We start from the raw sequence: 11665 nt of genomic DNA, 5'->3' as shown, positions 1-11665 counted from the left end.
TGGATGGCCATCTGCTGGGGGTGCTTTGAATGCAATTCCTGCTTCTTGGCAGAATGGGGTTGGACTGGATGGCCCATGAGGTCTCTTCCAACTCTTTGATTCTATGATTCTATGACTTCCGGTGTCTCAGCAGACAACCATTTTGCCTTCTTGGTTTTTATTTATTTTATTTGTTTCATGCATTTCTACCCTGCCCTTCTCCACCCCCCTCAAAGCACCCCCAACAGATGGCCACCCAGCCTCTGTTGAAAAGTTTCCAAAGAGGAAGCCTCCACAACACTCTCTCCGGGGCAGAGAGTTCCACTGTTGAACAGCTCTCTCTCACAGTCAGGAAGTTCTTCCTCATGTTCAGGTGGAATCTCCTTTCCTGAAGTTTGAAGCCATTGTGCTTGGGGCCCTTTTGTTTTTACTCAGTTTGTGTCCCCAGATGTCACTGAACGACAACTTTTGATTATTATCCGTCCTACATCCTTTGCAGCCAAATGTGGCAGACATCCATCCAGTCAGTGAAAACAAGACCTGGAGCTGATTGTAGTTCAGATCTCAAACTTGTTATTACGCAATTTAGAATCAGACTAAAGAGATTAGGGAAAACACACAGACCGGTTAGATATGCTCTCACTAACATTCCTACTGAATATGCAGTGGAAGTGCAAAATAGGTTTAAGGGGCTAGATTAAATAAATAGAGTATCAGAAGAACTATGGACAGAAGAACTATGGACAGAAGTCTGCAACATTGTTCAGGAGGCGGCAACAAACTACGTCCCAAAGTCAGAGTTCCAAAGTCAAGGCATTTAGTGAGGGATACAAACTGAAGTCCACATCCATAAATCAAGCGGGGAAGTCAATCAATAATTTAGAGTCAAGGATTCAGGATACAACAGAGTCCAGAAGAAGGTTACAGGAACAAGGCCACAGCCCAGAACTCTAACCTGCGGGCAGCAGAGCCAAGATCCAGTGCAAAGAGGTGCCGTTGTCTGCTCCCAAAGAGCTATTTCTTCCAGACCCCTTTTATCATGGGATCTCAGCTCCTGCTCGTTTCAGAAGGCCTTCACAGATCGTGCCTTGAGGGGGAAATTGTTGCTTTAATATTGAAAAGAGTCCTTTGTGGGAGACCTGCTCCCGGCAGCAGTCAAGCCAGGCAACATAAACGGCTGCCCGCAAGCTGCCCCTCTCCCTCTGTCGTTCCCTTCTCCCATTCTTCACCACCTGCAGAGAGATGGGACCCTTTCCGGGCACCTGAGTTTCCTAGTTCTCCTCCTCTAGCCGAGAACTCCTCCTCTAGCCGTGTGTACGTTCTTTCATGCTTAATGCATGTCAAACTTTCTTTGAAGCTCTTTCCGCATTCCATGCACGGATGTGGCTTCTCCCCTGTGTGGGTCCTTTGGTGGCGATGCAGGGACCCACTCCGACTGAAGCTCCTTCCACATTCCATGCATTGATATGGCTTCTCCCCTGTGTGTGTCCTTTTGTGGGAAAGGAGATGCCCACTTTGACTGAAGCTCTTTCCACATTCCATGCACTGATATGGCTTCTCCCCTGTGTGGGTCCTTTGATGGAAACGCAGGGACCCATTATGACTGAAGCTTTTCCCACATTCAATGCATTTACTTTGCTTTTCACCTGTGTGGGTCCTTTGATGGGAATGGAGATGTCCACTTTGACTGAAGCTCTTTCCACATTGCACGCACTGATATGGCTTCTCCCCTGTGTGGGTCCTTTGGTGGGAACGGAGATCTCCACTGAGACTAAAGCTCTTTCCACATTCCACGCATTGATATGGCTTCTCCCCTGTGTGTGTCCTTTGGTGGGAACGCAGGGTCCCACTGTTACTGAAATTCTTTCCACATTCCATGCATTTATGTGGCTTCTCCCCTGTGTGGGTCCTTTGATGGGTACGCAGATGTCCACTCAAACTGAAGCTTTTTCCGCATTCCACACACTGAAATGGCTTCTCCTCTGTGTGGGTCATTTGATGGGAACGGAGGTCTCCACTCAGACTAAAGCTCTTTCCACATTCCATGCATTGGTATGGCTTCTCCCCTGTGTGGGTCCTTTGGTGGGAATGCAAAGTGTCACTTCGACTGAAGCTCACTCCACATTCCACACATTGATATGGCTTCTCTCCTGTGTGGGTCCTTTGGTGGGAACGCAAACTGTCGCTCCGACTGAAGCTCCTTCCACATTCCACACATTGATATGGCTTCTCCCCTGTGTGGATTCTTTGATGGGAATGCAGATGTCCACTCTGACTGAAGCTCTTTCCACATTCCATGCATTCATACGGCTTCTCTCCTGTGTGAATTTGCTGATGTCTAGTTAGATAACTTCTCGTAATGAAACATTTCCCACACTCCATACACTTATGTAGCTGTGATAGGGAACAGGGATGGAGAAGATTTTCCATTCTTTTATATTTATGATTCAAATATTATGCCAGAAATTCATAAATATTTACTCGTAAACAGCGTAAGATTTCTTCTTGGTCTTTGTATTGTTGTAGTCTTCCGGTCTCTTTTGCAAGCCCTTCTTTTAACAGTACAATCCTCCCTTGCCTCTTTGATTACACAGATATGTATCTTGAAATATATCTTTCTCCTACATATTTCTTGTGCTTGTCAGTGCTGTGTAGCTTCAAGTCATTTCAGACCTAGAGCATCCCTAGGGCTTAGCTCTCACAAGGTGTTCTTCACAAGATTTGTTCAGAGACTACCTGCTGGACAGATGAGAGGAAAATGAGTTAACATAAAAATATCCCATTGGTTATGAAGAACAATAGCTTAGTGCTGTTACAAATGCAGGGGAAAGGGGGTTGGAGGGGGAGAAGGAGTGGCCCCATGGATAAGAGCCCAATTCCCGGCAAAAAGTCCTTCAACACCTGCCCAACGAAAAACACCCAAAGGGGACGATGCCCTAAGGTTCTATGCGTGTGATTTGTTGCACTGCAATTTATTAAGAGTTTAAATCAACATTTGCAAAGGAAAAGATCTTACAATATATTTATTTATTTATTTACTGTACTTGTATACCACTATTTCTCAGCCTAAATGGCGACTCAATGCGGTTTACAACAAAATACAACAATCAACAGTATACAATTTAAAAACATAAAACACAATACACATTATTACCACATCAATAACCATCCAGTGCATCTCCTAACTCAAATCATGATCCAATTTCGTCGTCCATTTGCCAGTCCTTAATCATCACATTCAATTGCACCAAATTAACCAAATGCCTGTTCAAACATCCAGGTTTTTAGTCTTCTTCGAAAAACCATCAGCGAGGGGGCTGCTCTTATCTCCATGGGGAGGGCGTTCCATAGCCGAGGGGCCACCACAGAAAAGGCCCTGTCTCTCATCCCCGCCAGCCGCACCTGTGAAGCAGGTGGGATAGAGAGCAGGGCCCCCCCCAGAAGATCTTAGGGGCCTGGTGGGCTGATAGGCAGAGATACGTTCAGATAGGTAGGTTGGGCCAGAACCGTTTAGGGCTTTAAAGGCCAACGCCAGCACTTTGAATTGAGCCCGGTAGCAGATCGGTAGCCAGTGGAGTTGGCGCAACAGGGGGGTTGTATGCTCCCTGCGCTCCGCTCCTGTTAGTATCATGGCTGCCGAACATTGGACTAATTGGAGTTTCCGAGCCGTCTTCAAAGGCAACCCCACGTAGAGAGCGTTGCAGTAGTCTAAACGGGATGTAACCAGAGCGTGGACTACCGTGGCCAAGTCAGACTTCCCAAGGTACGGGCGCAGTTGGTGCACGAGTTTTAACTGTGCAAATGCTCCCCTGGACACCGCCGAAACCTGGGGTTCCAGGCTCAGCGATGAGTCCAGGGTCACACCCAAGCTGCGAACCTGCGTCTTCAGGGGGAGTGCGACCCCGTCCAACACAGGCTGTAACCCTATACCCTGTTCGGCCTTGCGACTGACCAGGAGTGCCTCTGTCTTGTCTGGATTCAGTTTCAATCTGTTCGCCCTCATCCAGACCGTCACAGCGGCCAAGCACCGGTTCAGGACCTGAACAGCCTCCTTAGTAGCAGGTGGGAAGGAGTGACAGAGTTGGACATCATCCGCGTACAAATGACATCGCACTCCGAAACTCCGGATGATCTCACCCAGTTAGCATAGAATGGGGTTAAGGTTGCAAAAGCATTTCCTGCCTCGATCCCCTGACTCCTCACATCCCAACTCAGATCTTGAGTGACCACCTGTACACACAGATCATCCCAAGTGAGTGGTTTTGGGAGGAAGTGAATTGGCAGTCAGTGGAGCTGGCGCAACAAATAATAATAATAATAATAATAATAATAATAATAATTCTTTATTTGTACCCCGTTACCATCTCCCCAAGGGACTCGGTGCGGCTTACATGAGGCCGAGCCCGCAGCACATCAACAAAACGAAGGCAGTAACAAAATAGTAAAATAAATCTCAAAACAAAAATAAACAATAAACAATAACAATGAACAATAACATACAAGCATTTAAAAACCTATGGCTGGGCCAAATGTAATAATTTAAGATTTAAAAATAAGGCTCTCCCTGTTCCCCGCTCCCGTTAGTAATCTGGCCGCCGAACGTAGTAACATTTTATTTATTTATTTATTTATTTATTTATAATTCCAACTTCTATGCTGCCACTCACCTGGGGCTCGGAGCGGCTCACAAGAATGGCTAAAATCTAACACAATTTTAAAACAATTTAAAACAATTTAAAAACAGCAATATCAATATCAACAATATCAACAATCAAAGGCCTGTCAAAACAGGTATGTCTGACATGCCTTGCGGAAAGCTGATAAGTCCCGCAAGGCACGGACTTCAGGTGGCAGAGTGTTCCAGAGCGATGGTGCCACTGCTGTGAAGGCTCTGCGCCTGGTTGCTGTTAGACGCAAGGTCTTGACACTGGGAATTTGCAATAGATAGAATCCTAGAATCAAAGAGTTGGAAGAGACCTCATGGGCCATCCAGTCCAACCCCATTCTGCCAAGAAGCAGGAATATTGCATTCAAATCACCCCTGACAGATGGCCATCCAGCCTCTGCTTAAAAGCTTCCAAAGAAGGAGCCTCCACCACACTCCCTCCGGGGCAGAGAGTTCCACTGCTGAACGGCTCTCACAGTCAGGAAGTTCTTCCTCATGTTCAGATGGAATCTCCTCTCTTGTAGTTTGAAGCCAAGTCCTCAGAACGGAGGGATCTCTGGGGTTGGGAGGGGGAGAGGCGGTCCCTCAGGTACATTGGCCCCAGGCCATGCAAGGCCTTCAAGGTGAGTCCCATCCCTCTGAAAGTGATCCGGTGCTCAATGGGTAACCAATGCAGCTGCAGTCAGATTGGGGTGATGTGGCATCTCATTGGAATTCCCACCTGAATTTTGTACCAACTTGAGCTTCCGGATCACCGACAGAGGAAGGCCAATGTAGAGGGTGTTACAGTAGTCCAGTCTTGAGATGACCATGGCCTGGATCACCGTAGCCAGGTCATCCCTGGACAGGGAGGGGGGCAGCCGTCTAGCCTGCCGCAGGTGAAAGAAAGAAGGCGGTTCTGCTCACAGCGGAGAGAGACCTGGGCCTCCATCCTCAGCAGAAAGAGGGTCCAAAAGGACTCCCAGGCTCTTGACCAACAAGGACGGGCGTAATGCCTCGCCATCCAGGGTGGGCAGATGGATGTACATACATAGTGTTATTTTAAAGCTGTTTTTGTAATTGTGATATATGATATTTTAACGACTGTATATGTTTTTATGGTTGGAAACCGGGCTGAGTCCCTCAATGAGGTTGAGAAGCTCGGTATAGAAAACTTTGAAATAAATAAATAAATAAATAAAGACTGCCCGGTCGACCCAGCCATAGGATCTCCTCCGTCTTTGCTGGATTCACCCTCAACCTGCTGGCACGCAGCCACCCAGTCACGGCCTCAATGAGGCACTGAGGGAAACAATCGGGTCCAGAGTCTAGTCGGCCTTCCATCTTCAGCACCAGCTGAGCGTCATTGGCGTACTGGTCACACTCCAGCCCAAAACCTCGAACCAGCTGAGCAAGTGGTTGCATAGAGATGTGAAACAAGAGAGGGGAGAGAATGGCCCCCTGAGGAGGAACCCCACAAGAGAGAGAGAGAGAGAGGGGACCTCTCAGAGGCCAGGCCTCCCCTCTCCACTCACTGTCCACGGTTGTGAAGGAAGGAGGGGAGCCAGTTCAAAGCTCTCCCCCTGATTCCAGCAACAGCAAGGCGGTGGGTCAAGAGATTGTGGTCGACTGTGTCCGATGCTGCTGTGAGATCCAATAGCACGAGCAGCGCTGACCCGCTCTGGCCAAGCTGGCATCGAAGGCGATCCGTGATGGAGACCAGCACAGTCTCTGTCCCGTGCCCCACACAGAAGCCGGACTGGAAGGGATCTAGTCCGGCGGTGTTGTCTAGGAATTGCTGCAAGTGCTCCGCTGCTGCCCTCTCCATCACTTTGCCCAGGAACGAGAGATTCGAAACTGGGCGGTAACTGGAGGGAACCGAGGGATCCAAGTCTGGTTTCTTCAGCAGGGGAGAGAGAGAGAGACCACCGCCTCTTTTAAACCCTCTGGAAAGACCCCTTGCTCAAGGGAGCTGTTTATCATCTTCAACAGAGGGTCGCGTAATCCCTCCAAGCAGGATTTCACCAGCCAAGAGGGACAGGGATCGAGGGAGCAAGTGGTCGGTCTAGCTGCAGCTATGAGCCTATCAACAGCCCCTGCGTCCAGCGGGATGAACCGGTCAAGGATGGGCCCAGCAAGTGGCCAAGGAGTCTCAAGTTCTCTCAGCAAGTGGCCGGAGCACGTTACCTGGAATCCCACTGAGTCCAATTCTGGGCACCACAATGGAAGGGAGAGGCTGACTCTAAGCTGGAATGTGTCCAGAGAAAGAGGGTGACCAAAGTGATCAAGGGTCTGGAGAACAAGCCCTGTGAGGAGCGGCTTCAAGAGCTAGGCATGTGTTTAGCCTGCAGAAGAGAAGGCTGAGAGGAGACGGGATGAGGACCATGTATACATATGTGAGGGGAAGTCCTAGGGAGGAGGAGGGAGCAGGCTTCCTTTCTATTGCCCTGGAGAGAGACTAGGATGCAAAGGAACATCAAGCTACAGGAAAGGAGATTCCACCTGAACATGAGGAAGAACTTCCTGACTGTGAGAGCCGTTCAGCAGTGGAACTCTCTGCCCCTTGTGGAGTGTGGTGGAGGGTCCTCCTATGGAAGCAGTTTTCCTGCTTCTTGGCAGAATGGGGCTGGACTGGAGGATGGCCCACCAGGTCTCTTCCAACTCCAGGATTCTACTATTCCTCTGGTTTGTTGTTCCTGTGATTGATGTTTTAATTGACTGACAAGTCAATTGTTTTAAAACTGACAAGTTGGAATGTCGACTAAAATGATCCAGGGTCTGGAGAACAAGCCCTATGAGGATTGGCTTAAAGAGCTGGGCGATTTTGGCCTGCAGAAGAGAAGGCTGAGAAGAGACATGATGAGGACCATGTATAAATATGTGAGGGGGAGTCCTAGGGAGGAGGGAGCAGATCAAGTGTCTGGAGAACAATCCCTATGAGGAGCGGCTTAAAGAACTGGGCATGTTTAGCCTGGAGAAGAGGAGGCTGAGAGGAGACAGGATGAATCATAGAATCATAGAATCAAAGAGTTGGAAGAGACCTCTTGGGCCATCCAGTCCAACCCCCTGCCAAGAAGCAGGAATATTGCATTCAAATCACCCCTGACAGATGGCCATCCAGCCTCTGCTTAAAAGCTTCCAAAGAAGGAGCCTCCACCACACTCCGGGGCAGAGAGTTCCACTGCTGAACGGCTCTCACAGTCAGGAAGTTCTTCCTCATGTTCAGGTGGAATCTCCTCTCTTGTAGTTTGAAGCCATTGTTCCCTTGCGTCCTAGTCTCCAGGGAAGCAGAAAGGAAGCTTGCTCCCTCCTCCTCCTCCCTGTGGCTTCCTCTCACATATTTATTATACATGGCCCTCATTATGTCTCCTCTCAGCCTTCTCTTCTTCAGGCTAAACATGCCCAGCTCCTTAAGCCGCTCCTCATAGGGCTTGTTCTCCAGACCCTTGATCATTTGAGTCGCCCTCTTCCTCTGGACACATTCCAGCTTAGAGTCAATATCTCTCTTGAATTGTGGTGCCCAGAATTGGACACAATATTCCAGGTAAAGTGGTCTAACCAAAGCAGAATAGAGAGGTAGCATTACTTCCCTAGATCTAGACACCATGCTCCTCTTGATGCAGACCAAAATCCCATTGGCTTTTTTTGCCGCCACATCCCATTCCTGGCTCATGTTCCCCTTCCTCCCCACGAGGACTCCAAGATCTTTTCCACACGTCCTGCTCTCGAGCTGATGCCAAGCATTCCCCCCCAAGTATTTATAGTTCGCCAAGGGCCGGACAATGGATTCTGTTGCTTCCTGACCCAGCACACATAACTGGGTTCCTGTTTCCTCTTTGTGAATTCTCTGGCTTGTGCACTGGACTATGGACTCTGCTACTACCCAACCCAGCTCCCCCTTCAGCTCCAGCTCCTGTTCCTAGAAGGAGCCAATCTTCTGTTGACCAACCCGGACCTTGGACTGATCTTCTGGTGGCCAGCCTGATGCATGGACTGGCCCCTGCACCCAAAACCCTTCCGTCCAGACTTTGGGACTTCTAGTTCTTTCCTCTCTTTTTATGAAATGAATAAAATGTTTTCTTATTACTGTGGATTGGGGTTGGGATGGGTGGTGGGTGGTGATATATGGAATGCCTGTATACTGGTGATGCCTATGGTTTATGAATATGAAATATGTAACCCCTATGAACTCCTCTGTATCCTCACCCCCTTGACCCTCGCCCCACAAGAAAACCAGCGTGACCAGGAACTGCCTGGGGACAGAGCCCAAGCCTCTTTCCCCCAAATCACCCATTGATTGATTCATTTTGCATGGACAATGCTGCTGGCCCCAACCCTAGCCCTCGGAGCATGGCCAGCGAAGGAACAAGGGTCAGCAGAGCTTCGGAAAAAGAGACTGATTAATTCACCCAGATATTGTTGACCCTCCGGGTGGTCCGATATTGATCTAGCCTATTCAAATTCCCTGCCAGACTCATCAAGGACAGGAAAGCCTTTGTTTGTCAAACATCTGGAGACATTTTTCCTTTGTTTCGCTGAGCACATGGCATTCCTTTGTCTGCAGATTCCTTTCCCAGATTCCTTTGTGCTCCCTCATCCCGCCCCCATTTCTCCTGATTGGCTGTCGCCACCATGTGACAGAGGTCTCCCCATTGGATCCTACAGACCACTGGAGCTTCCTGATTGGTACAGAGGCGCCAGGGGCGGGAGGGTTGAACTCTGGGTTTTCAAAAATTGTATAAATATGCCTGCATCACTGTACCCCGGCATGCTTTGCAGTGGAATGATTCCTGTAAACCATCCGTTCAGCTGAATCGCAAATAAACGCCTCGATCCTGGACTCCTTTCGCCTCTGGTGAGCTGATTTGCTTTTAGATTTGCGCTCTTGGATTGGCTTCCGGAAAAATCTCACCAAGGTTCCCAGGACCCTTTTTGGTGCGGTCCTTGGGCTCTCCTGTTTGGGAGGGCCCCCCTAAAAGAGCTCGATAACAGAGCCAGGCCTCATCGTCCCCCATTCTGTGTCTTTGCCATTCATAGTTTTGGCCATTCATCATCTCTCTAATCTGTCAAGATCCCTTTGAGTCCTGCTCCTGTCCTCTGGACTATTGGCTCTCCCTCCCAATTTGGTCCCGTCTGCAAACTTGATGATCCTGCCTTCTAGCCCTTCATCTAAGTCATTAATAAAGATGTTGAACAGTACCGGGCCCAGGGGGGAACCCTGCTTGTGGCACTCCACTTGTCACTTCTTTCCAAGATGAAGAGGAAGCATTAGTGAGCACTCTCTGTGTTCGTCCACTTAACCAATTACAGATCCACCTCACCGTAGTTTTGCCTAGCCCACATTGGACTAGTTTCCTTGCCAGAAACATGCACAAGAAGCATGTGGACAATTTCAACAGAAAGGAGGAGACCATGGAAATGAACAAAATCTGGCTCCCAGTATTAAAAAACTCTGGATGGATAGCCTGAAAAAACCCACAAGAACCTAATTGCCAAGGGTTTGTCACCCCCCCCCCCCCCGTCGAAGACTGAGAAGGCCCCGAGAGGCACAGAAGGAATGAAGGAAGGAATCATAGAATCCTAGAAGAGTGGGAAGAGACACCTCCTGGGCCCTCATCCAGTCCAACCCCCTTCTGCCAAGAAGCAGGAATATTGCACTCAAATCACCCCTGACAGATGGCCATCCAGCCTCTGCTTCAAAGCTTCCAAAGAAGGAGCCTCCACCACACTCCCTCCGGGGCAGAGAGTTCCACTGCTGAATGGCTCTCACAGTCAGGGAGTTCTTCCTCATGTTCAGGTGGAATCTCCTCTCTTGTAGTTTGAAGCCATTCCTCCATTGCGTCCTAGTCTCCAGGGAAGCAGAAAACAAGCTTGCTCCCTCCTCCTCCCTGTGGCTTCCTCTCACATATTTATCCATGGCTATCATGTCTCCTCTCAGCCTTCTCTTCTTCAGGCTAAACATGCCCAGCTCCCCAAGCCGCTCCTCATAGGGCTTGTTCTCCAGACCCTTGGTCATTTGAGTCGCCCTCCTCTGGACACATTCCAGCTTAGAGTCAATATCTCTCTTGAATTGTGGGGCCCAGAACTGGACACAATATTCCAGGTGTGGAAGGAAGGAAGGAAGGAAGGAAGGAAGGAAGGGAGGGAGGGAGGGAGGGAGGGAGGGGGGGAGGAGGCCTTCTGGGAGGGACGGGGGGGGCCGCGAGGGCGGGGCCTGCCTGGGCTGCTACTGAGGGCTGAAGGCAAGCCCCGCCCCGCCCCGCCCTTCCTCCACCCCCCCCCCCGGGAGATGGATATAGACATACCTCTCTCTCTCTCTCTCTCTCTTCAAGCGCCGCCTCCGCAAGATGGCGAAGGGAAGGAGCCCCACCGAGGACAAAGGCCCCCCCTTCGCCCTCCCATTGGTTGGCTGCGTGACGCCCCGCCCATCGGGGCCACCCATTGGCCGCCCACCGCTCTCCAGCTGTGATTGACGGGTGGCAAGGAGGAGGGGCTGGGAGGAAGGAAGGCAGGAAGGCCCTCCTTGCCCCGCCCATCCGCCCCTCCTCCTCCTCCCAGCCCCTCCTTGCAACCCATCAATCACAACCGGGGAGCGGCGGGCGGGCTGGCGGGCGGCCAATGGGGGGCGCCGTGGGGCGGGGCTTCGCGGACTCAGGCACTCGGAGGGGAAAGCCGGCTCCGAGGGGAAGAAGAGGCGCCCTCCCGCCCACCAGGGGGCGCCCACGTCTTTGGACTGGACTGAGTCACTCGCGCATTGCACAAGGACAGGAAAGGCCTCCCCCGACACACACCAGCAGCACCCCTCCCCCACACTCCCACCATCACCCCCACCACCACACGGGATGTTGGCCTCAGGCATCAAGAGGAGCCTAGTGCCTAGATCCAGGGAAGTCATGCTCCCCATGCTCCATTCCGCCTTGGTTAGACCACTTTACCTGGAATATTGTGTCCAATTCTGGGCACCACAATTCAAGAGAGATGGAATACTGTGTCCAGAGGAGGGCGACTAAAATGATCAAGGGTCTGGAGAACAAGCCCTAT

The 11665-nt window shown here is 50.4% G+C and overlaps 1 protein-coding gene across 1 annotated transcript; it reads right to left on the bottom strand.

The window, feature by feature from the left end:
- Nucleotides 1–529: 529 nt before the first annotated feature.
- LOC132761750 (zinc finger protein ZFP2-like) lies at nt 530–10989 on the bottom strand. Its single transcript, XM_067469817.1, has 2 exons — nt 10930–10989; nt 530–2715 (listed from the first exon to the last, which is right to left on the bottom strand). Exon 2 carries the CDS (start codon nt 2407–2409, stop codon nt 1135–1137), a length of 1275 nt encoding a protein of 424 aa, XP_067325918.1. The 5' UTR covers nt 2410–2715; nt 10930–10989; the 3' UTR covers nt 530–1134.
- Between the last annotated feature and the right edge of the window lie 676 nt (nt 10990–11665).

This window comes from Anolis sagrei, chromosome 1, assembly GCF_037176765.1.
Source record: "Anolis sagrei isolate rAnoSag1 chromosome 1, rAnoSag1.mat, whole genome shotgun sequence".
Lineage (NCBI taxonomy): Eukaryota > Metazoa > Chordata > Lepidosauria > Squamata > Dactyloidae > Anolis > Anolis sagrei.
This window is presented reverse-complemented; position numbering and strand designations above follow the sequence as displayed.